The sequence below is a fragment of the Buceros rhinoceros genome, unplaced genomic scaffold, assembly GCF_000710305.1.
Source record: "Buceros rhinoceros silvestris isolate BGI_N320 unplaced genomic scaffold, ASM71030v1 scaffold18181, whole genome shotgun sequence".
NCBI classification, from domain to species: Eukaryota; Metazoa; Chordata; class Aves; order Bucerotiformes; family Bucerotidae; genus Buceros; species Buceros rhinoceros.
In genome coordinates, this window is record NW_010392734.1 from 6222 (window position 1) to 31952 (window position 25731).

General features: G+C 39.3%; 2 protein-coding genes across 2 annotated transcripts in view; one reads left to right on the forward strand and one right to left on the reverse strand.

The window, feature by feature from the left end:
- Window positions 1-294: 294 nt before the first annotated feature.
- N4BP2L1 (NEDD4 binding protein 2-like 1) lies at window positions 295-4257 on the forward strand (the record flags this gene model as incomplete). The annotated part of the gene is made up of 4 exons (XM_010144609.1): window positions 295-419; window positions 1269-1357; window positions 2216-2292; window positions 4038-4257. Coding segments are annotated over 4 exons (511 nt in total), but the record flags the coding sequence as incomplete, so codon positions are not given.
- A 2318-nt stretch (window positions 4258-6575) lies between these two features.
- BRCA2 (breast cancer 2, early onset) overlaps window positions 6576-25731 on the reverse strand; it is a 36052-nt gene continuing 16896 nt past the window's right edge. Inside the window, exons 11-26 of the mRNA XM_010144608.1 lie at window positions 25135-25227; window positions 23972-24041; window positions 23148-23566; window positions 22084-22274; window positions 21290-21477; window positions 17819-17989; window positions 17159-17510; window positions 16309-16464; window positions 14136-14280; window positions 12142-12263; window positions 10875-11076; window positions 10475-10641; window positions 10256-10391; window positions 9305-9561; window positions 8464-8616; window positions 6576-7214 (exon numbers count right to left, since the gene is read on the reverse strand). Coding sequence (XP_010142910.1) covers window positions 6576-7214; window positions 8464-8616; window positions 9305-9561; window positions 10256-10391; window positions 10475-10641; window positions 10875-11076; window positions 12142-12263; window positions 14136-14280; window positions 16309-16464; window positions 17159-17510; window positions 17819-17989; window positions 21290-21477; window positions 22084-22274; window positions 23148-23566; window positions 23972-24041; window positions 25135-25227 — 3461 coding nt within the window. The remainder of the gene's footprint in view (window positions 7215-8463; window positions 8617-9304; window positions 9562-10255; window positions 10392-10474; window positions 10642-10874; window positions 11077-12141; window positions 12264-14135; window positions 14281-16308; window positions 16465-17158; window positions 17511-17818; window positions 17990-21289; window positions 21478-22083; window positions 22275-23147; window positions 23567-23971; window positions 24042-25134; window positions 25228-25731) is intronic.

A 25731-nucleotide genomic window follows, 5' to 3' on the forward strand; every position in this document is an offset into this window, starting at 1 on the left:
AAGGGGGATTGCCCTGTGCCGCTGACCACAGGGGACCAGCTTTATGGACCTGTTGCATTTGAGGGCTGCCAGTCTAGGTTATCCAGATAGTTTTTAAAGATGTTTTATAAACCAGAAAATAAACAACATTTACTCAACTCTACAAGAGGAGGATGCTTTAAGTTGCGGATTTTTCAAACGAAGCACTGTGCATATTTGCAGAGCATTCAGATGGCTCCTGATTTGATGGTCCCTATTAAAGGCACGTGTTAGCAGATAGATACTGATCCTTCTTTCATCTTTTTTTTTTTCCAGACAACTGAAACGTGACTATCCCAGCGCTGTAGTTCTTAGTACTGATGACTTCTTTATTGAAAATGGTGTCTACGTGTTTGAGCCTGACTTCCTAGAGGATGCACACAAATGGAACCAAAAGAGAGGTGGCTGAACTCAGTCCGGGGTGTTGCAGAATAGTTTTGCTTTTCAGTCTGTCTTTAACTTTAGCCCCCAAAATAAAATACCTCAGAGTGGTGTCATACACTGCAGTTCATGGATACTGGTTAAAAAAATACATTCACCACTTCTGGTTTTATTTCTTCTGACTTATAAGAGAGAAATTTATGAATGAAAAATTGCTGATGATTGATTGATAGATGTTAATTTGGGAAGTAAAATGGTAAGTATTAGGTAGCACTGCTGAAGCTTGGTGACAGCAGGTGGCATACAAATACCAGCCTGCTTGGTACAGCTGTACGCACTGCATCCTTCAGACTGTCTTCTTAGATGTCTGTCCTGACTTGGAAGTGGGTGTTACAGGAGGGAGTTAGTGATAGCTGGGGGAAAACCTGGAAACCTAATTAGGAGTTTGAGGTCTCTACTTCAGAGTCTCAGTAGAGATCCAGGTCTCTACTTCAGAGAGAAGAAGGTAAGATGCTTTGGTGTCTCTGCTCTGAACTCATTTCAAGCAGTGGAGAACACTTTGAGATCATATCACAGGGATCTTTCGCAAATAGTCACTTTTAGCTGTTGTGGATACTCAGTGCTGTGATAACCAAAGTATGTTCTAGGAGAGGTTTAGATCTTGCTGCTGAGCACAGGCAGCAGCTGCATCACCTCCTCCAGGAGAGTGTCTGCTGGGCACTGACAACTGCTCACGCATGGGTGGTGGCTACAGACCCATGCCTGGTGGGGAACCAAGCGTGCCAGCAGTGGACAAAGAGAGGACACTTCGGGGCTAGTAAGACCTGTATTTAATACATTTTAGCTTTACTTAATGTGTTATATTACAGCACACAAAGCAATGAAGAAGGGGAAAAGCCCGGTTATTATTGATAACACCAACATCCATGCTTGGGAAATGAAGCCGTATGTGATGATGGTAGGGGAAGCTCTGATTTACTGCTTTTATATGCCCGGCTATGACATTATGAGATGATCTGACTGAAATGGTTCTTAACATGGCTAAAAATAATTACTTCCATTTTCCCTTAGTTCTGTAATTAGAGTTAAGGATTGATATCATGACGAAGTCAGGGTGCCAGTGTAGTTGTTCTGTGTAGTCGGCTATATAACTCAGCAAAGGCAAAATTTTTTTAATTTTACTTGACCTGTTAATTGTTGGCAATCAATCAGCACATCATCCCCTTCCCCAGTAGTGACATGATTTGGACAGTCCTTAAACTATTTGTTGGCAATTATTTCAAGATATGACTTACAATTTTAGTTTATGTCATGTGAAAAAAACCACCAAAATATAGAGTCTTTGAAGATGCAGAGCTGGCAGTATTTTTTAGTACAGTTTGTAACGTGACCTGTCAGCTGACATCAGCCTCATGCTTTTGTTCTTGGGTTATCCTCTTGTCATGTCAGAAGTTTGTGCTCCCATACTGCGTGCATGGGAGCACAAAAGAGGCATGAGGTAACAGCGGTGCTGGAACGCCTGGACGCTCCAGTCCAGCAGCAGTGAATGCTGGTGGGTGACTACGAAGCAAGTGAGAGAGCACAGCCAGAGCTGGACAAGATGTAAAAAGGTTAACAGCTTTCCCTGCCTCCTTTGATGTAGAAGAAAATGAACTAGCTGGAACTCAGCCCAGCACCTTGATGGCTATCTTCCTCTTTCTGGCTTCTGGTACATATGATAAATACCTCTTAGCCAGTTAAAATCTCAGGGGTCTGACAGAATGGCTGCTCCTGAGCTCGGCAACCATACATCTAAAACTTCTGTGTCCTTCTTCAGGCACGTGAACATAGATATGAAGTTATATTCCAAGAACCAGATACACCCTGGAAGTTCAATGTTCGAGAACTGGCAAGGTATGTCTTCTTTTTCTCTTTGATACAGCAGACAGCTTCTCATTTTATTGATGTGCTCTGAGAAAGGTCAGCCCTCTTCGTCTTCATACACCTTAAAAAGTAACCTAGTAATTGACAGCAGAATAACTGTCGAGTGTTCCAGGTTGGATGGGCTTTGAGCAACCTGGTCTAGTGGAAGGTGTCCTTGCCCATGGCAGGGGGTGTGTGGAACTAGGTGATCTTTAAAGTCCCTTCCAACCCAACCCATTCTATGTTTCTGCGAAAATTTCTATTACTCAGTACCCACACTGCAGTGAATTCAGCCCTGAAGGAGCCTGGCTGTGCTGAAGTGAGTCAGGCAGTAAATGCACACACCCCCCTCGCCCCCGCCCCGAGACACGTATTTCTACTGCAGGCTTCTTGGGGCAGGAACCTGATTGTCATTCCGTATTTTGAGCAACACTCTCTATGTGTGGGCACAAAACCACAAATAAGCACTACAGACAATATTCAGACTTCTGTTCTTAAAAAAATCTGAATGCAACAAACATTGTCTCATTGTAGCATAGTGGGACACCACACTGTTCGGTCCAGAAACGGGGTTCTAAAATCAACTGCCGTTGTCAGCTCCTGCTTCACCAGCACCAGCTGGGAACCATTTGTAGAGCATCACTGCTCTACAAAGGCAGATTTGACTAGCAATCACTCGTTACAGGCTGAGCTACTTGGTAATTTCTATTTTGTTTTATTAATCATTTGAAACAAGTTAGTTAGCTTTTTACAGTGGCACTGTGAAGTCCACTCAAATACACTGGGTTCGGAGCAGCAGATGATTCAGGGCAGCTGAAGATTGTTTCCACTCTGGTTCCACACTATGTCTTTAGGGGCAGTAGGGTTTGTGCCGGTTCCAGGTCCCTGGCACAGGCTGCTGGAGGACATCACAGGTGGCATGCTGCAGCTGGCAGCCTACTGCATTCTGTCACCTTTATTCCACCAGGGAAAAAACATGTTGAGTGATGCAGATTTGCACCCCACAAGGCTTTGAAAATATGGATGGAGGACAAACAGATTCTAGATGGTGAATTCTGCCTAATAGAGCTAAATGGCAAGCCCAAAGACATTCAGAGTTCGTAAACTCACAGCCAAGCAGAAATCCCTGGTGGTCTTTGGAAACACAATTCCCTCTAATTTGCTGAGAGACTGCAGCTGCTCCTGGTCTATACAGCAAGCCCTGCATGTTTGAGCACGTTCCCTTTTCCCTCCCTCACAAACCCATCATGTACAGATCTGCCCTGGAGCCTGTCCCATAGCAGGTATAATTTCTCCCTCCTTGTGCTCAAAGCAATAACAAGATTTTTTTACCTCTTACTTTTCAATTCTGAGTCACTCTCTGGGCTATCTACAGTCCTTGAAGACTTTTCTCCAGATTTCTAAAAGCTCACCTTGAAGCTCTCAAGCTGTTAGTGCAAAGACCCATATAAAATAACATGCAGGGTTTCTACATAGCTCTTTCCTACCTTATTTATTTCAAAGTGTTTGTCTAACTTCTTAGGCCCTAGCTGCCCACAAAAGTACTTGCATTACATCTTTCGGCAGTCACAAAAATATTTTTAAGAGGGTGAAGAGCAATTTGGCAAAAAAGGGCTAGAAATAGATCACTGAGGAGAGGAAGAATCATCCTGCTCAGTAACCTTAGCAAGCTTAAGATAACCTCTGATATATGGGCAGCTACATACTTGTATTTCCTGTTAATGTTGACTCTACAGAAGAAATATTCATCATGTCCCTCGACAAAAGATACAACAGATGAAAGAACAGTACGAGCACAATGTTACCTTCCACAGCGTTCTTCAGGCTGAAAAACCAAGCAGAGATGAGAGAAGCTCCAGTGGACCAAGTGCAGCTTATGGTGCTTATTCTGCTCCCCCTCCAGCCTTCTCAAACAGAAGACCTCGTGTGGCACGTATGAACATGTCGTTTAACTGAAGAGGTGGATCCCTCAGTGTATTTTAATTATCAGGGTATAAAAGGCTCTAGTTTTACATTTTCTAAACTATCTTTTATTCTTGTATTTTTATACTACATTTCTAAATTACTTTCATTTCTTCTATAACTTCAAATGTCACTGGGTTATGATCTCGTAAGAGCACTGTCCCCAGTACGAACTGTACTCCCTCTCATCCTCTTCCTCCACAAAAACCTACTCAAGATTTTGGTGAAGTTTATGGGCTATGCCACATGCTTTTTGGGTTCCTTTTCTCCATCTTTCTTGCTCTGTCACTAACAAATATTCCTAAATTCTTTCTTTCTTGGAGGCCATGTGGCAGTTCGTTCTCCATGAGTTGTCATTTCTTGCCATTTTAACACTTTAGATCTGGCTGTACAACCTTCTGTGTCTTCCCACTCCCTCTCAACTAGAGCATTACTGCTAGCTTCAGGAGAGGCAAAATGAACGGTGGAAAGGGCAGCTGTAAAAGATTGCAGCAAGACTGGATACTGCTCCCTATCTACACCTCTGCTGTCCGGATTCATGCTGAGCGTACCTCAGCCCCATCACAGCCAGACAGCTTCTCTAGCCTGGAGATGAAACACTTTAATGCACCAAACTGAGCCAAGACATAGGAGTTCAAGTGATCCCAAGACAAGTCCCTGTAAAGGAGGCTCCTAAAAGGAATCGTTAAGTGCGTGCTTGTTGACTTCTGAGTAGGAACAGGGCTCCAGGAACAGCTCTGAATAGCTGAAGCACAAGGCTACCAAATACCCAAACTAACTCATAGGTATAAAACAATGACTTTAGGAGGGAAAAAACGTTCTTGCAAGGGGAAAAATCAACCCCTTCCACTGCTAGGTGCCAAGAAGCCACTAACCAATCGATGAGCGAGCAAAGAAGCTATCCTGCAGTACTTTTATCTATAGTGTCAAATTCTGCTGATTATCTCTTCAAGAAGTCTCATGAAACATTTTAAAATAATTCAGCATTTGTGATGGCAACTTTTTTAAGTAGGTGTTTATAGAACAGGACCATAGTGAGTTACTTTGCAGTAGGAAATGAAGACAACTCACACTGGACACTAAGGAATACGGGCATAGCTGCTATTCTTTCAGAAATTTAGCAGACAGGGAAGCATAGGAAGTATAAATAAATACGCTGTTTCTGGGCAAAAGCCAAGCTGTCTTGAGGACACAGCAGGGTGATGCATTTTTCATTACTCAAGCTGCATTTGAAGACCTATCCTCATTATAAATACTTGTGAACTAAGGGGCCTGGGGAACCAGGCTCTGCAGTGCTGCACAAAGGTCTACACAACTATCGGCAACCTTGTGTCAGCCCATAACAGTTCTCCAGTCCTGCTAGAGCGTCCAGCTTGGTGACAGGAGCCACCCCCAGTTCAGCACTTGAGTCACGTGAATGGTACAAGACCCCTGAAAGGTTGCTGAGTGGGAGCTGGTGGCCTCAGTTCTGAAATGTCCTCCCTCCTTTGCCCCATGTGTGGTGGGAAGCAGGACAACAGACTAACGGAAATGTGGAGCTGGCAGCTGGACTAGCAGGGCTGTTTCCCTCTCCAGTGGAGAAACTGCAATTCTAAGAAGCTTCACCTGTCAAAATTACTGAACAAAGTAATAAATTCAAGTACTAACTAAATTCAGGTACTAACCCACTCCCAGCAGAAAGATCTCATGATGAAATCCAAGAAAGATCTGACTGACTTCATGATGCTGTGGCCTCAAGTGCTTTAAGAAGCAGCAGCTCGGAAACGCTGACCAAGGATCTATCACTAATACCTTTATGTGTCATTTTGCTATGAATTAAATAATCACAGCTGTTCTCTAAACCTCGTGTAGTGCGAGATGGAAAGGTGGAGGGGAGAAGTACAAGAACTGTGCCCAAACTGCAGAGCAATATCTCAGAATCGAAAGTGTTACGTTTGGTAACAATAAACTTCAAGAACTCTTTCATTTGCCCTGTGTCGCTTCTGACAGCCAAATAACTATTCCAGTACTGCAGGGGGTAACACAACTGATTGCCTGAGACTGAAACAAAGATCCTGCTGTAATTTAAGCATCTTTCAGAATCAAAGCAATAGCTTATCAAATGTCATCAAACCTCCAGCCACACTGAAGCCATTGGACAATACGTACTTGTGTGAGAAATGTATAATTCCTCAACTCCAAATTATTTTGCAGATGAAATGTGTCATGGGTCTGTTTTTGTAATAGAGCTTTATTAAATACAACCAAGATTTAATGTACAAAGTGTAAAAATAATTTGAATTTTAAATATATACAATGCTGTACATACGCGTTTAGTGGCACTTTCGGTGTTTCTGTCTTTGAGGCAGTCTGCGCACTGCTAATGAGTCCTCAGGTTCCTTTCTGTCTTTCTGAAGAGGCTCAGCTACTTCAGAACTGCTTTTTGATGCGTTACTTGCTTCCTGAGTAGACCTGGAACTACTTCTGTGTGAAAGATCATCAGATAAATTAGCAGCTATTACACTGCTGGTTTTGTTTACATCATCAATCTTCTTTTCTTCTGACAAATTATTCACGAGCACTTGTGTATTAATCATTGCAAGCTCTTCATCTGCAACCAGGTCATTCTCAGGAAGAGGGACAGTTTCTCTCAGTTTTCTACGGGGGGTGACATGACCCATACTCTGATTTGTTTCTCTCGGTGACTTGCTACGCTGTAAACCCAAACTTCGTGGAGGCTGAAATGCTTTCTTTAAAGATGGAGAAATGGTCGAACACATTGGTGCGAGTGGTGGAGGGGCAGGTATGCAGCTGAGGAAGTCCATAGCTTTTCTCTTTTTGCTGTTTTTGGGATGGTCTTCATTAACTGTAGCAGATAAAGGCGGTTTTGGTGACCCTTGTGCGACAAGTTTTATATTCGGTGTGCTAGTTGACAAAGGGCTTGGGTGCTTTATTTCAATTTTAGATGAGATCTAGGTAGAAGTAGAATTTTTATATTGAATACAATGTCCTGTTTCATGAGGTTCCTCAAAACAGAAAAAAACCCTGATACAAAAATGCTCTCTCACCATTCATGTCCAGCCTCAGTTTGGTATCTTGTTATGGTGACTAATACTATTCTTTCAAGTACTGATGCCTGATAAATCCCTATTTACACGTACATTAAGACAGCCCATTTTCACATTCTGTTTCTGAGATCTAAGCTAAATGTGTGGGAATATTTCTGTGCCAGATGGTAAGAAATCAAAGCACTCATAAAAAAGAGTTATCTTCTTCTGCTTTGGATATGTCCTTGCCAGGTTATTAAAACAGGGAAAAATGAGGAAAAAAATTGGAAGAAAAAAGGGATAGAATACATACCAAAAAACTTGAAGATAATGACACACAGAAGATAGACACTGCACAGCAAATCATTCAAACATGCTTACCTTGAGAATCCCTGTCACATCTCATTTGGTTTAACTTAATATATTTAATACACTGATATAAACTAAACCTTCAGAAAGTTCTAATATTTAATGCTACTAAATGGGAAGGGATGCCTTATGTGCTTATATTCAGTCCCCAGGAAATGATCTCACATCAGGGTGTTCCCATCTCCCTTGCAACTGGTGGCAGGAAAAATTTTTGTTCATGCCACCAGCAGCGTTCATGGGAAACTTGAGAACTATTTAATTCAGTATTTGTCAAAACTGCTGTACAATGTAAACATTTACTAGGTGATACCTCTTCCCTTTTTTCCCCCCTGGAAAAGGTGAACAATATCTAGGAAAAAAAGATCAGGAGGTAAATTCTCTAAACAAGGGTAGGAGCTGCAGAATGCCATGAAAGAAAAATTTACAGACCAAGATTTTTCCTTCCAGTGACATCCGTGTCAGGTAAACTTCACAGTGGGACTGAGGAAGTGATAGATCATCTATAGTGAAAGGATGATCCATTTTACTCATATAAAATTCAGAATATTTAAAGTATGCTGTGAAACGCTCCTCCAGGGGAGGTTTTCAGGTACTGCTTGGAGGAAGAATAGTCTCACAGTTCCTCCTGGGGAAGAATCCTAAATGCACAGAGAAAGCTTCCAGTCAGCTTGCATTGCCCTGAAGAGAACGTATGGCACGGACTGAGAAGCAAGACTATTCACCACCACTAGCAGCATTAAACTTGCTTGTATCCTTTCTGTAGGTACTGTCCGTACAAACACAATACTAGTTACCAGAAGCTTACCAAACTTTTATCCTCTGCGTAAAGACCCGAGCCACAGGAAGGAGAGGGGCATTCCAAGCCACATCTTTTAGTTAACCCGGGTGTAAGCGAGAGATTTCTTCGTAGCAAATTCATCAATTTACTTTCTGCATCAGAGCAGAAGGAGGCCACATTCTACAACGGAGAACAGTTTATAATGCAGAACAGTTGTTTTTCAAATTGTGCAAGTACTATGTGCTCACAAACAAAGTACTAAGGACTTTGTTTCCTCATCCTTATCTCACTAGAAGTTTATTTTATCAAAACATCTGAGAAGACTGCTACACTTGCCGTGAGGGAAATATCAGACCTTCCCTTTACGTTAATAAGAAAAAAATCCTTTTGTATTTCAACTTATTTCTCAGTAAGAAGTGAGAAGGCACGATCAAGATGTGCTATTCAGCACAGGTAGAAAATGGAAATAAATTAATAAATGAAATCAACAATCCGATACCGAGTATTTTCAGCAGACCAAGACAGTAAATTTCAACTTTTAAAAGGCCAGTGCCAAACTGTCAGTGATGAATTCCCTGCTGACAGGTACAGGATTTTCTGCTGGCCAGACTCGACTGGCACATCCTAAAGAAAGCATTGACTGAGCTGAATTTAAAAAAATTAATAAACAAAAGACATTCAACAGGTGATATTTAGCATCCTCCAGGAAGAGTGCACTAACACCTTCCTCCATCTCCCAGACAATCTCCTCAAATTTATTAGCATTACTTGTTTTAAAGATTTATTAGTACTAACAGACCTTTTGGTGAAGAATGTAAACATCGCAGTAACTAAAAGTAAACATTTAACTAAAAATCTACAGATTTACCTCTATGGTACTTCTCAGTTCATTAACCTTCTCTTGAAGGTAGTTTTCCTTTGGGCTGGCTGAGAACGCAGTGAGATCTCCAGCCGACAGGACAGGAATTTCTGATCTGAATTCAGATTGCCACTGAAGGTTGCTTGCAGAAATGATCGAACAGCGCACAACTATGTCTTCAATAGCAAAGTTTCTGAGATCTGCCCAGATTTTTACTGCCACTAAATTATAGCTTTCATCAGATAAGTAGACCATAGTAATGAAACCTAAAAGCAAAACAAAAAGTCTGAATTAACCCTTAAATCTTTAAGTAAAGGTTGCTTACTGCAATTTGCATCTATTAAAAAGAAACATCTTGAAAGAGAATTGATAAATGTAACATGGCAGCCTGTGCTTCACGCTTCATTCGTATTCTACACTATCTCCCTACTGATTACAGAAAACGACTCAGTCTGTGTTCCAGTGCTTAAAAACCAACACTCTTATGGTGCTTTTCCTCTTCGTTCAGAAGATTATCTGTCTGTCCCAACCCATGAGCTCCAGTGCCTGTGTTCCACTCATTCCATGACACTGTACACAAAAGAGGGAGCTCACATATCTGCATGATCTAGTTTTACAGATGCTGAGCAAAGATGTGAGAACTTTTATCCACCATTTATGGAAAAAAAAAAATAAAGAAAATCTTCTCTTGAGCCTAGATCCTCCCTTACTAAATTCTTCCTGAGCTAACAAGCAAAGGAAAACGGAGTTGTCTGCCAGCATATATACCGCAGCTATGGGCTGTATTAGGTTTTCACAGGCCTGAGCACAGCGGTTTCCTCTCTCCTGACTGTGCTACGTTATCAGCTCCCAGCACTAAGAAAATGAGCTACAGGTACACCACCAAGATCATTCTGACTTTCCAAATAAAAAATGTAGTGCTTATTCAATGGGGGGACTTGAATGTGGTCCTCAACATACCTGTTCTGCTAACAGAAACTACAACTCCAACTAAATCAACTTCAGAACACGGTGGCTGAAAAGAAGGATCCGACAAACTAGTGAATTTTAGAGCCTTTCTTGGAAAGAAAATCTGTGCCAGCATCTCCTGTGATACCTGAAGAAACACAGAATTTTAAAGTATTTACAACACTTACATATACTGCGATACTTTCTAATGATACATCTTTATGCACTTACTGATAGTTGTAGATAGTGAGTTTTCTTTGTTGCTGTTAATTGTACGTTAGTTAAGTTTGACCTTCCTTTGGACTGTGATGTTGACAGCTGGTAGATTCTGTACCGACCACCTTCCTTTAACAATGAACAAACATCTAGCAGCGGACGCCAGATACTCAGTATCACTCCTAACAATATCAGATTAAGATACGTGAGCTGTGAGGTGTTTTTGGAAGGCTGATACACAAAAGAAATCCACAGGACTCTCTCCCACCCAAAAGCCCTGAACCAAAACCCAGATAAAACCAGAAATATTAACACGCAAGCTAGAATACTGTTGGGAAACTCCTCAAATCTATCTGCTATGTTGGCCAGTCACCATGTTTAGATAAAAGTTACTCATCATCTTCCAAGTACTAACCTTTATGTTTGTCTTGCTTTCTGTAGTCTACTACACATAGTCTCCATACAGGAGACACGTCTCTCTTGGAAAACCTATTTTCTTCCTGTTCTGCTGCCTCTAAAGCCTTCTTGAATTCTTCCTGTATCTGAGCTTGCTTTTTGTCACTCATCAACTGCCTGTAAGCATTCAGAGCTTTTAACTGATCTTCACTGAGATATCCCTGTAACCAAGAGAAAATGGGTTCAGTGTCTTTTTTATTGTTATTTTTAAAATGCTGTTGAGATTTTTAGATAGCCTCTTTAACTGTTCACCTGTTACAAGCAGTTTATTGTTCAACTGATACACTACTAGGACTTGAAGTGAGATACGTTAACACAACAGGGGTCACCAGTCTGGTACTCAGCTGGTGCTCCGCGGTCTAAGTATTACACTACGCACTGTTCTTAGGTGATAATTAGTGAGAAGCCTGCTCAAGAGTGCATAACTAGGGGGAGTATTTCATACAGCAGGCAAGCCGTTTCATAAGAAAGAAGAAATATTAGAAAAAACACTCTGTAACAGGAGTTTTACTTCTCAGCAGGCTGCTATCTCGGGGCTGGCATGGTGATTTACACTAAAACGCACCAGGAGTGATGATACCTTTCTGACCAAACCTTCCAGACCCCAGATGCCTTTACTTGTAGCACACAGATACACGTAACATTTTAGCCAGTAAAATCACGGATCGTATGGCTTTAGGACAGTCAAGGACCCTGACTTGCACAAGGCGAGGCAGGTATTTAATTTTTAACAACTGGCAGGGACTAATTACCTGCATCTTTATTAATAAAGACATAAATGCTTAATTGTGATTGAACTGGCACAGGGAATGAAGAGAACAATGACAATATAATCATCCAAACAATTCAGAGAACACTATGCAAGAATAAGCATGTGAAACTTAAGACTTCAGAGATGCATCTAGTTTTCATATACACAAGACAAAGCAAGTAGTAAGACTACAATAACATTAACTTTTAATTATGCTATATCCTGCATTTTTGTATCAAAAGAAAACAGCATTCTGTTTTGCAATCCAAGATACTAATAATCTATTTCAACAAGCCTTCATTAAAATATTTTCAAAATTTTTAATCATAATTTATTTAGCAATAAGCATGCTGTAGAAAATCTCAAAAGGCAGCAAAAATAAATGGTAGTTTTATGGTTGATTTTAGCAGGAGGTACTAAATTGTAAATTATTCCACAAGTGTTTCAAAACTAGCCTGGTAGGATCTGTAGTTACCTCCATATAACCAGGATCAGATGCATTCTGAATTGCTTCATAAAGTTCTGCGCCATCTTGCAAGTTATGGATTTGCTGCCTTGTGACTATGTGCGACCTTGGTGTTCTCCCGCTAGTTCTCTCTGTTGAAAAAAAAAAAAAAAGGCATTATGTTGAGTACAACAAACACACTTTAAAAGTGAAAGAAGAAATAATCATGTAAGAAGGGTGGTGGTACTTGGGTCTTGCCAGAATAAAAATAGAAAACACTTTTACATGTGTGTTAGTGCGTGTGTATATATATATGTATGTATATATTAGGAAAATATAAGCAGAAAAAAAACCCTCATTAATTTAAATACAACACAGATTAGAATATTATACAAACTTTGGGGAAGCCAGTATCGGTGTCCACGCTTATGGGAGGCTCAGAGACTTGATGGGCTGCCATGAAACATCACTGATACTTGACCATATTTTCTGTCTGTCACTTCATCTTCCTCTCATAGACAGCAGAAAAGTTTCAAAGATGCCAGGATCTGGGACAACAGGTGACCACAGCCCTGCACATGAAACCTCCTTAGGGCCCCAGCTAAAAGTTAACTTCATTACATTAAACTATTACCCTCTTCTTAAGTAACTCATTTTGATGAACTCCTTCAGTGTTTCAGACTCCAATATAGACAAGTTTACCAGTCAAACATAACACAATGAGGTGACCAATATGTGGAAGTTCCTACCAGTGAAGTTAAGAATTATAAAGCAATCTTTGATTTCAATTAAGAATTCAGAAGTGGGTTTGTGGGCTTTTTTTGTTTGGGGTTTGGTTTTGGTTTTATTTTTCTTTTTTTTGCTTTGTTTTGTTTTTGTAGGGTACGGCTTTATTTGTGCTTTCCTTGTTATTTGCGAGGGATTCCAAGTTCTGAGAGAACACTAGAGAACACCTCAGTGTTACAGATCACTACCAGGAAGACTTACAAAAAGGAAGAGGCTATCTGGATTTCAGAGAAGACCCTGTGAAATTTGAACTGCACAGGCTACTGTTAGTGATGGAATCCTATTTGTTCCTGGGGGGAAAAAAATACCAAAACATCAAACCACAACCAAAAAAAACCTCCTCCCAAAAAGCAGACCAGAGTATCAAGGCAGCTGGAATCCACAATCGGTGTGACAAGAATCCTAATACCCTTCCTCATTCCTGTTTAGCTGAGTCAGACTTAAGGGGAAGCAAACATTTCTGCTGCAGCAGTGAGCTGGATGAAGCTGTAGCAATCAGCAGTCAGTTGCAGGTTCATCTCATCACCGACCATGGACTTATGTCCAGTTTGATTAAGTATTCTCTAATTTCATCCTCTTCCATCAAGGGTATGTCTTCCTTACTCCAGACTGTCCCCGGGTCTCCAGGGCCTGGGATTGCTGGAGGCTGGTATTGCCAGTTAAGGCTGAGGTTAAAGGCAGCATTCAGGAGCTCAGAGCCTTCTCCATGTCCTGTGTCCCTAGGGTCCCTGTCCCATTTAAAGGCTCCACTGACTTCAGTATCTCCACAGTCCCACAATGTTTGAGAGGAAAGATGCTCAGTGCTCAGTCTTGGTACTCAGGACTACTGAGATACATACTAAGCAGAGCCCACCTCTGGGTTAAGTATTACGGAGTCAGGTCTTTGAAAATAATGGAATTAACAATTCTGCAGTTTTGTAGCACTTCCCCGAGCATCATCTCAAAGGTAATTTTTTAGTAGCCTGGCTACCAACATGTTCCAGAAGTTTCTTAGATAGCTGCAAAGCCAAGCAAATAAGTATATGACAGTTTTGTATTGAGAGGCATTGATACATAGGAAGTAAAAAAACCCTAAAACAATAACACACAAAACCAACAACAAAGAGAAAACAACACAACACCCTCTTTCTGCTTCTCTATCACCAGAGAAGTTTGTGTCAGTTTCTTTAAAATCTTTTGTGAACATCAAAGAAGTTTTTCTGCTCTTAATATATGTTCTGAAACAATGAAAGCTCTACCTTCATGCTTTTCATATTCTGCTTGGATTTTTGCAAACAGAGCTTCCAGTTTCTTTTGTTGATCCTCCGCATGCTTGGTCACTTCCCTTTCTTCAGCTCGGCTGTTACGAAACACGTATGAACCAGCTGATGTCTTTTCCATCCACTGAAATAAAAAGATTCAAACAAAAAAAGACTTTTTAAAAAATATTTAACCTTATCTAGCTTTCTTCTAATACTCACTGTTAAGCAAAAACGCTTTAAAAATGAACAAGCAGTAAGTTCTTTCAGTACGAAAGATAAAAGGCAAAATGTCACAGCACTGCTTGGTAAATCTTCACTTTAAAGACAGACAGACAGAATGGAGCAGCAGTCAAAACTGCATGATTTAACAGCTGAAGCAACAATAGCTTGTAGTAATAGGTATCAATGATGTAATTGAGGAGACAGCTGGATCCCACTGGGAGATACATTAAGACACAAACTATCAAATTCAGTGCTTAAAAATATACCCCAACTGCACTCTACCCAGTCTGTCTTTCTGCATCAATTGACCTGTTTTAGCATGCTAGATTAGATGCTGTAAAAGAACTATGATATTGTTCTGCAGATGCTCTTAAACTTCTTCAAACTTCTTTCTGCCTGAAAAGGTTCCACAGGACTACAGCCTTGTCCACAACCCTGCCAGAACAGGCTTGCCTGGTTTGAAGAGTGAGCCAAACAAAGAGGTCACTGCTGTTGAAAGTGGTCCCTTCACTTTCTCTTTGTTGCACAGTTCTCTGTTCCACTGGCTCTAGCACATACCTGACTTCACCAGACCACATCAGTTTGCTAATTCAATAGACAGCAGTTTGCTATGGGCTTTTTGTTTGTTTAGGTTTTTTAAATTATTATTAGTTACTCCTGGTTTAGTGAATTAAATTAGCTAAGCAACAGAATCAGGTAAGCTCCAGATTTAGCACAGAGAAGCAGCAAAAGAGTATAGTGAGAGCAGGATGAGGAAGAGTTGAAGGACTAATCCCTATGAGGCAGATAATTGCTGAAATAGGCTCTGCCTGCCTCATTAACTGCACGCCACGTGTTTCCTGCACCACTCAGACGCCGTTAATTTGGGTTACTGTGATTCCTACACTCCTTGACTCTTGAGGTAGAAGGAGACCAGGCAGCCCAAGCTGTCCTATCATTTTGGTATGTTTGAACAAGAGTTTCAGTATTTCATGAAAAATCTTCATGAGCACACCAATCTCTTGATGTAGTGAGATATAAAGTACCACTTTCCTTCCCAGCCTGGAAACCATTTACAGTGATGTGGTTACAGATTACAGGCACACCACCCCCCCTCCCACCCCCAAATAAACATTAGTTCTATCAGACAGTTCACATAGGAAGTGCTGCAACTTCCTCCATCAAAGTAATGATCCAAACCAAACATTGCTATTACCTTTGCAGAATTCATTCTACACCAACCAACATACTCTGAGAAAAGTGATCCAAATCTGTAAGTTGTATCCTGGTTAATCTGTTAACATTAAGAGGATTGATCTCCAACAAAAATATTGTTTCTTTTTGTGGTTGGTATTGTTATAAAAGCAAGTAGTTACAGTGAAGTCTGACCATATTTAAAATGTCTGGATATCAAGTGGTATTTAAAAGATCTTTGTTCTATTTTACACCATAATCATGTTGTATTTTCAGTGATATTTTACAACAGTAGATCAAACAAAAAGAAATAGATCAAGCCAGCTACATGTAAGAAAAAGTAATTTTAATAATGGTTATAAATATTTAACTCTTTTGCAGGGATGTGTATGTTAATAGCAGCAAAAAATTTGGTTTCATTTCTACTTGGAGTTGAAACTGGAAATGGTTTTTCCTCCTGTAGAACAAGTGCTATGCTTTTTAGATTACAGAACTGAAATTGAATTATTTTTTGGCTTTTTGGAGCTGAAAGCAAAGTCAACCAGAAGATACCGAGCACTAACTCGAATACTTCTTACAGCAGGATACTCGTCCAGAAATATTAAATACATGCACACTGCAAGAACTACTCCCATTCATTTTACACATAATGGTACCTTTTCTTAAATTTTTTATCTCTATATATTATGTCTGATTTGAGGAATGATATAGCAATTAACTAATAGAATTTAGATCTCATAGAACTTGTTAGATTCATAAAATACTTATACTGTACCTGAATAGGGTAAGTTCTTTGAATAACTACATCAACACACCCCACTGCACCACCCTCACTGTACAGCGATGACAAAGACAAAGGAAAAGGCCTGGGATCCCGATGAAATCCTAGTTTTGCATGCCATCGCGCACATCGAGTGCTGTTCGCTGAAATCTGAATAAGTTACATGTTGAATGATAAACTGTCACTGGTAGGTCAAAAAGATAGCCAACTTATTATACCTAGAGGAGAGACGATTTTCACACTGACCTCACTAAGAATATCTCATTTTTTCACCTGAACATATTACATTTTAATTTCAAGGTTTCTTTTCACGTTGAATAATATGTTTTAAACAGCAACTTAAAAATTTAATGAGTTAAAATTCTCTAGGAAATGAGCATCTGAGACAAGTCATTGTTTAACATCAGAGGAGCAAAATTTTTACTCTGAAACCTCACCCAGCACTTTAATCATCCTCAAACAAGTCAAGACCCTCCCCCCAAAATCTCATGCTTCATGACCAGTTTTTACCCCCTCCATTCTTCCTCCAACTTCCACATTGTCTATGATGAATAAATACTTCTTGTAACTTGGTGCTTAACCAAATTAAGGAGCTAGAACTGTCAAAACACACAGCAAAACTTGGCAAAATTTTATATTATAAGCTTGTCTTCCAACCCTATTGAATAGCGTTGGCTACTTCAAGTCATGTCTTACAAACTTGGTTATTAAACTTAAACAGAACTTCATCTGTTTATAAAGCCCTGACACAACTTTTTCAGTTTACAAAATGTGGCTCGACTAAATAGCATCCATCACATCTCTCGGTCACATCCAATCAAGCTGAACTAACATTTTGTTTTACCTTTAACATAAGGGAATCTGGGGCTTCCAGTGGCGTACATCCATTTTGAGAGCCAACAAGTTCTGCTCCGTGCACTATGATCTTCTGACCAACAGTCAGCCTTCTTCTATGTAAGAAAGCTTTGAGAGGTGGATCCAGAAGAGCTCTGATCCCATACCAGCCATCAGTAACTTCAATTATTGCTGCTGCTTTTTTACTTTCCACATTCTTATTGCTACTGCTAGGAGATACAACGGTGTTTAGCGATATGATTTTAGAAATACACAGTACAAGTGTTTTACCTGCCGCATCATCTCTTTCTGTTATTTTTTTGATTGCTGATCTTTTACTTTTATCAACTTCCAGATCATACCTACAAAAAAGAATTTATGATGCTTTAAGCAAACAAAATCCATGTTTTTGTTTTTCCTTAAAAACAATTGTAACAAACTATTGCTTAATCAACCTACATGATTAAGTACCCTGTGGCAAAGCAAATGTTATCTAAAGTTTTGCAAATAGCATGCACTACATTTTTAATACCAATATGCATAAGTTTAACAATATAAGCAATCTGATAAACAGTAAATACAAGATGAAGAAGCTTATTTTGTAACATTATGAACTGGAAAGCACACAGTATCACAAATTGCAACTACAAAAACATTGTTATACACGTACCTATATTTCAGCTGTAACAGAACCATTTCCGGTGTCAAACATCTGTTAGCAAATTCACGTGGAAAAGATACTTCCATGGCTGCCAGTTTCCATACAATCCACCTATAGTGATTGTAAACCCAGGCCTCTGTTATTAGCTTGGGATCCACACCAGGAGTGTCACAGAGTGCTCTGCAGACAAATTGTTAATAAATCAACCTGAAATCGACTGTAAGTTTTCACCTTCTTTTTTTCCCCTAGCATTGTATTCAATTGTATTCATATGTGGCTAGGCAACATTAACAATGGAGTTTTTATTACAGGGAAAACAGGAAGGTTACATTCCATAACCTGATCTGGTTGTTGTCTGAATACTGAAGTTTTGTCCCTGTACACTTCGGCGCATGCACGTATCTGTTCTTGAAATTGCGACTTTTGGCCCTAGCAGTAGCTCCAGGGGCACGCTCTGTCTGCTTCACGCCCTTATGCACATAGCATAGAGGGACAAGGTGTGCTCTATTCCCTTGCAGCCCTGGAATTTCCCCTGCTTGCTTGATGAGTTCATTACAATCCATTCCCCTCTATTTCACACTTTCTAGTGTTGTGATTTGGGTGGGGTTTTTTTTGTTTGGGTGGGGATTTTAGGCATGAATATGGACACGTTTCAAAAAACTTTCAGTTGCTGAAGAACTTTCTTCTCTCCATTAAGTGATCACTCAAATGGACTTTCATTCTGTGTTCAGTCCAAACTGTACCACCATGACCTGCAGGAGCTGGGTTGGACTGTGGTTCTCACAGTCAGTAGGAAGCTCATTTCATTTAAGGAGGAAGAGAAAGAATTAGACCAGAGATTCAAATAGCTGAACCACTAGACTGATTAGAACACAAGTCCTACCAAAAAGTCAATTTCAGACTTGTCAGAAAGGCTTAAGAAGATTTTAAGGAACTGTATTGCAGCTGGGTGAGGAAAAGAAACATTTAAAAACCAATAAGTCATATACAGGAAAATAAGGAGCAGGCATGTACATCAAATTAATTATTGCTACATTAGAAGAGAACAAAGCACCCTTGAACTTTAGGAGATGCTCTGTAACCTTTTGAGAAGGACAATGCAATTCAGGAATTAGACAGAATTCAGTTCAAGATTAGGATCCTAAATAAAGATGACTAAATGAAGGTGATGGAGATGCAGTTAATATTCTTAAAGAGATAAAAACACTGATTCATCTGATCAACCAGTAAACAGTTATTTTCAAACATATGCTTTATCGTATAAGAAATCCAGAAAAGATACAGGAACTAGTGGTAACCTCTTGCGGAACAACCTCTACAAATTGCTTGAGAGGCTATCTGGTATTCTGGATCAGATCGACACTGCCTCCCAGAGCAGGTTCTGATACCAAAACCACAGTGGATACTCTGGACTATTTAGCACCGTGTTGGTGGTTTCTCCCTTCTGTTTCTGAAAAATCAGTGTGGGCAAAGTCACATGTCTGATGGCATGACTACAGAACGAGAAGTGCATTGGAAAATGGTTATTAAAGACAAACTGCCTCTGGAATAAGAATTTGAAAAATTTGCTGGGCTGCTGAGCATAAAGAATTGCAACTGACAGTAGAGTCCAGCAGGTGGGCAGTAACTAGCGGCACTTTTCATATATCATACAGGGACCAATCTTGTTTAATGTCTTCATTTAACAACCTAGATGATGGCACGGAACATACTGGCAGCAAGTTTTTGAATGACAACAAAATTTGAGGAAGTGGTGAGGGGCAGGGTTGCTGTTTAGAGGGTTCCGGACAGACTCAAGAAACAAGCTGGCAGGAATCTCATGAAATTCAACAAAAGCAAAGTCTTGCACCTGCAATGGAACAACCCCATGCACACAGTAACAGGCTGTGGCTGACTGGGACACAGCTTTGCAGAAAAGGATCCAAGGTCCTATTGAATAACAAGACGACCATGAGGCAGCAATGTGCCCTTGCAGCAAAGAAGCACAAAAACATCCTGGGCTGTACAACAAGTGAAGCCAGGAAGGCAGTGATCCTTCTCCTCTCTTCAGCACCTGGGAGACTGCTTCTGAAGCTTCTGTCCATCTTTGGATTCACCAGGACAAAGATACTGCTACACTGGAGGAAACCCTGCAGAGGGCCACCACAGTGACCCCTCTGTGCTCTTGGGGGTTAAGCATGTGATATACAAGAGAGATATAAGATATATAATAAGAGAGCTGGATTTGTTCAAATTTAAGAGAGGAGACAGAGACCTTATTGCTCTCTACAACTACTTGACTAGAAGATTCAGGGAAGACAGGGACAGACTCTTCTCAGAAGCACACAACAACAGCATGAGAGTCAGGAGACAAAAGTAGAAACATGGAAAATTCTAGTAAGAGGCAAGGGTTGTTGGTTTGTTTTTTTTAAACCATAAGGACAGGCTGTCAAGATACATTGTGGAATCTTTGTCCTTGGAGGTGTTCAAGACTCACTAGGCAAGTTCCTGAGTAATGAATCTAATTCAGACTGTGCTGAACAGGGGCTTGGTCTGGATGACTGCCAGTGGCCCCTTCCAACTTAAAACTATTCTGTAATTCTGTGAACTCCAGCACTTGACTGATTTTCAGTGAATAGCTGTTGGGTATGGTCACAGGACATCATCAGTTCTCCCAAGAACAAATATTGTTGACACCAGAAACATTTCCCAAAGTCATGACAATGACTTTGGCATCAAAAATGTTTTTCTAAGTCATGTGGGAGAAGTTAATAATGATGCTGACTCACTAGCAAGAGCAGAAAGCAATTCTTTTTTCCTGAGGAAGTATAGGTCATGAGATGGAAGTACACATCTTATTCTAGTGAATCTTCCCATATTGGATTACTGACACGAACTTCACAACTCAAATTTTCAAATAAAAGCAGTCCTTGAGCTTGGAACAGACCTAACACTGTCACACTTTGGTACTGGGAAGCAAACCTGAATTCTGATACTAGGTAGACTGGCAATGCATGCTTGGCTACAAATAGTACTCAAATACAGATCGCTGCCTTGAGTGTTTGCATGAATGTGTACCAACAGTGATGCTGACTTGAAAATCCAGCATCTCAAAGATATCAGAAAATAATGGTTACATATTTTGTGAAGTTTTGCTGGAACAACAGCACATTGGTAGTTTCTTTTGCTGTGTAACATGCTTTTGATGAAGTTACAATGTACAAACTTGTTCACAGTAAAACCGAACATAATTTTTATGAAAGCGTAGAGAGAGGAGAGATGCACTTAACACATACACCTTTCTTTTCAGCTCATCTTAAATGACCTGCAAAAGGAGGGATAGAAATCTCAAAGGAATTAGTGAGTTTTAATACAGAAGTCTTGCCTTCCTTAAAAAAAAAAAGTTGTCATGAAAAAACACATTTTCAACCCTGTCCTGTCAAAGAGGCACTTCCCCAATCAACCTTCACTCCCATCAGTAAAGTTTGTAAGTAACAGTACCTGTAAAACTCCTTTTTTCCAGCTTTTCCCTCGTCTGTAGGTATTAGCCATCCTCCATCAGCAAGTTGCATCCCATTTCCAGCTAATAAATACTCCTTACTGAAAAAGTCTTTGATGAGAAACTGGAAAGATTCTGCATTTGCGCTGTTAACTTGAATGCAATGTTTTGAAACACCGTATGTGTAAAGCTGCAAAAACATTACATGAAAAAGACAAAACAATGACAATACACTACAAATTCAGCTGAGAGTTTTATATATGTTATAAATTCAGATAAAATATTTCCTTGAAGTTGAGACAGCTTGTCTGACTTTTCATTTGGTATGTAATTCAAGGAGAATGGAGGAATTCTCAGCAATTATTTTAGCAGAACAGCATCACCGTGTGGTTTAAAAGTGTTTGAAAAGCATTCAATAGGTTTCGTACCTTTACTGTACCACAAGTGAGAGGCTTTTGATATAGACTTATCTGAAATTTTAACGGTTATATTAAAACAGCCCTTTGTATGGGTTAAAAGTCAATAGCAACTACAATTGGTGGATTTTTCTTCCTCGTTTGATTATTCTGTTATTTGATTATAACATTACCAAGACATTTATGACCCTTATCATTTGGAACAGTCTTAAATGTGGCTATGCAAAGCTATTTTAAAACTGTAGCAACTGGTGTAACAGCTACTGTAAATACTTCTCAAAACTGAAGAATGTATCTATTCAAAAGCTACTGAGTTTTTGTTTGCTTGTCTTAAGGAACAGATCCTGGCAAAGACACACAGTAGAAAGATATCAATATACCTCGTCTGCAGAATAAAAACATGGAATTTGCTCTTCTACTGCAGTTTTCAGAGAGATTCTATTTCTTGCAGATGTTTTAATGACATAAAGACTGCCTGGCTGTGAGCTAACATTTTGCTTGTATTTCTTCTTAATTCTCATTTCCTGCAGATCTCTGGCACAGCGGAGATTTGTCATCATCTCGACCACAGCTGCAAGGAGAAAAAACTCCAAAACATCAAAACCTTTTTATAGTATGTATCAATTTAAGATACACAGTCACACTATCAAACCACATTCAGAGAAGCATATTTTCTAAGCCACTCTGTTGATTTTTAGAAACTGCAAGTCTAAATATTCCAAGTTTAAAGTGTTTGAAAAAAGTGTTTACTGAAGGCATTTGAATAATATTTATATTAATGATACAAAATGAATATGAATATCTGAGTCTCTGAACGAAGCTTAAATTCACATATTTTTCTCAGACTGAACTCCATCTTCACAGAAAACTTCAAATGAACAGAAATTAGTAAATGATGACTACAAAGTCCATAATCCTGAGATTTTGACCTGTAAATATGGGATCTAATTCTGCAAGTGTTCGTGCACCTGTTCAAATACACTTTCTGAAAAAGAAAATCCAGATTATTTGATTGTAATAGTTACAGAAATTATACACACTGGAACATTCAAGCGATCTTAGAAAAGCAAATGAAAACAAACACCTGCAAAAGTGAATGGAGTATAGCAAGTCTAGTCTTCAAGGCTCCTAGAGTATTTTACTTAGAGGTATCTAAAAAACACATATCAAATGAAACATAAGCCATCTTGTTTCTGAAGCGCTGTGTGAAAAGAAATTTTTTGTGTGCTTAATTAACTCTGGAGATGAGTTGCATATGCTTTATTAGGAGTGCAATATAAAATATAAGGAAAGTAATTACTTATTTCCCTGCAGAAAAATAAAGCTTAAAAAGAAGCTTCTTTTTGTTTAAAAAACATGTCTTGACAGAATATGCAAAATCCTTAAAGGTTCAATTCTGATAGTTAGTATTCACATTAGTTAAGTGATCAAGATCTGAAAATACCTAAATTGCCATTTTCTAGGTCAGTGTCTGCTGCATGTTGGATGAAGGACTGGTGATCCTGAGGTTCAGCAATATTTTGTTCAGTTGCGGTCTGATTTAATTCTGTCTCTTCAGTCCCATTTTTGCTGATTGGTGAGTCACATCTTTTGCTGCTGCCTTGTTCACCTGTAGAAAATGTCAGCTTGGTTTTGAAGGGTGGAATAAAAGCGTTAGCAGTTTTGCCAGACTTGCACAAACTTCTTGTTTCTTCACACTCTTTTGCTGAGGCCTTACATGGAGTAGAAGCCCCTGAAGTACCATTTGAAGACTGCCTTAGTGCACAGTGCTGAAAAATGGCAGGTTTAGATTTGAATCCTTTCAAGTCTTGATCTGGTAGAGTAAGAGTAGGATTCTTGACCTCTTGTTGTTCTTTAGTAGCCCTACAGAGATGAAAACATTTAAACATACAGGTTTCAGCTTCCTGACAAATGTTTGTCAAGATTTTTATATTCTTAATTTAGTAATACAACTTCCAACACTACATATCAATAAAAAGACACAACAGCAGTCTCTGACATTTTAAAAATTTAATAATTGAATACTTAATTTCTATCTATTGAGATAAGAAAAATACAATTGTAAATTTGTTTAGTATCTCACTGGTCTACTGCAGCAATGTGTATTATGTGGTAATTTGATATGCTTATTTTTTTAAGTAAAATTATTAGTCTTTATTACAAAGTTGGGTAGCAAATTATTACCACATGTTTCTTAAAAGTTACAAGGGTTTGAAGGTTTTAAGAAATCGCCTTAGAACAACTCTAAAATATATTTAAATTTCTTACCCAAAAGGTTGACAAGTTATGGGTTTTAAAGGAACATGGTACATAAATTTTCTTCTATCTTTGAAAATCCCTGTAAGATAATTAGAAAAAAAGCTTAAAACGGTACATTACATGGATAGATATTTACAGCACGTTTTTTTCCATATCGTTTTATAGAAAATTTTCCAGAATGGATTTAAATGGCTTCGTTCTCTACCCCTGCCTACAATAAGATTCTTTGTATAAAAGATCTGCACACTAGTTGCAGACTAAAGGATAAGTGACCACAATGCTGAACTCTCAGAAGTTCCTGTCTGTGAGTCTGCAAGATGTTTTTAGGCCCCTGAAAAGGAAATATTTATCATATATTTAATTCCAGATAGGCTTGCCATTCACTTTAGAACACTTTTAGCAAGCTTTTCTGTTTTCAAGATACAACAGAAAAGGGCACATTACTAAATCGTCTCTGCCTGGAATTGAAAAACTCATTTGTGCTATGCCCTTAGGGAGCAAAGAAGGATGTATAATAGGAGAAGCCATCTATACAAGGTGCCACATGTTCTAGAAGTCAGAGGCAAGAGGTCCTGGAGATAAGAACCATTTTCAGTTGTTCCACCAAAGAGTGGAATTCAGATTCTCCTGTAGGGTAGGATAATATTTACATATTAAGGTTATAAAATTATTCTCTGGCAGCAACTTACAAATTCAATTGAAGTTTTATGCTTAGAACAGATTTAAGACAGCATTCAGGAATCAATATACTGGTTAAACCAGTATATTTGATGAATCCTGCTGCTGAGATCTAGATGAGAGCATGCAGTGCTCAGAACAAGTTGAGAAATTACAGATCAATAAAATACATTCTTCCTACTGAGAGTAGAATTTGTGAGACTTAGGACTGTGAGTAACCGGATAAATTCTACCGAGCTGGCAATTAATACAGAGTTCTTGCAGAAGTAGTACATTGTAACCTATTTAGATCGTACACAACAAGGTATACCATTAGTCATGCGATTTCAAGTCAGCAGAGACATTACCAGAGCAGCTTCCCTGAATTTCCATGGCTATATTGATAAAAGAATCAGTTAGGCAACCTTATTATATGTTAGCTTATTGGAAATTAAAGAACTCTAAAGATAACAACTGACATCAGATTTCTGCGTAGAACACAAGACATAAATTACCATCAGGGGTGCTTTTCGAAGCCTTCAAAGATCTGGGGGGATTCTTTGTTCTGTTAAATTCAAGCAGTAGCTGCCTTTTAATTGGAGGTTCTCCTAGGATAAAACCAGATTTTTAAAAGCGATGTTCCTTTTAAGTTCAGTTTCTTATCAATACTGTATAACTCGATTATAATTTCTAAATAAAACATTCAAGAAGTCAGAGCAAGCAGAAGCAGCAAGTTTTCAGATCGCACATTTGTCTTACACAGCCTTTCTGAACATAGAGCTACTTCACCATAATTTACAAAAGTTTTCTCTGTGCAGAATGACTGTATATTGTGTTACCAAGAATGATTTCAAGACACCACATAATGAAGTCTGTTGCAGAATCTTTCGCCATCAGTAGGTCTGTTCTGCCCAAAACAAAATCTGTGAGCCTTAAGACAGTCTGCCTCAGAAAGGGCACCGCAGTGGACTTCACCAGCACAGCTCACCTGTGTCTTTTTTTGTATTGTCAGTAATCAGAGTCCCTCCAAAGTTCTGAGAAAGCGTGTACACATCTTTTATAGAGGCTGTGACTAAGGATATGGTTCAGCTGTGACACAGCTGTTTCAAGTT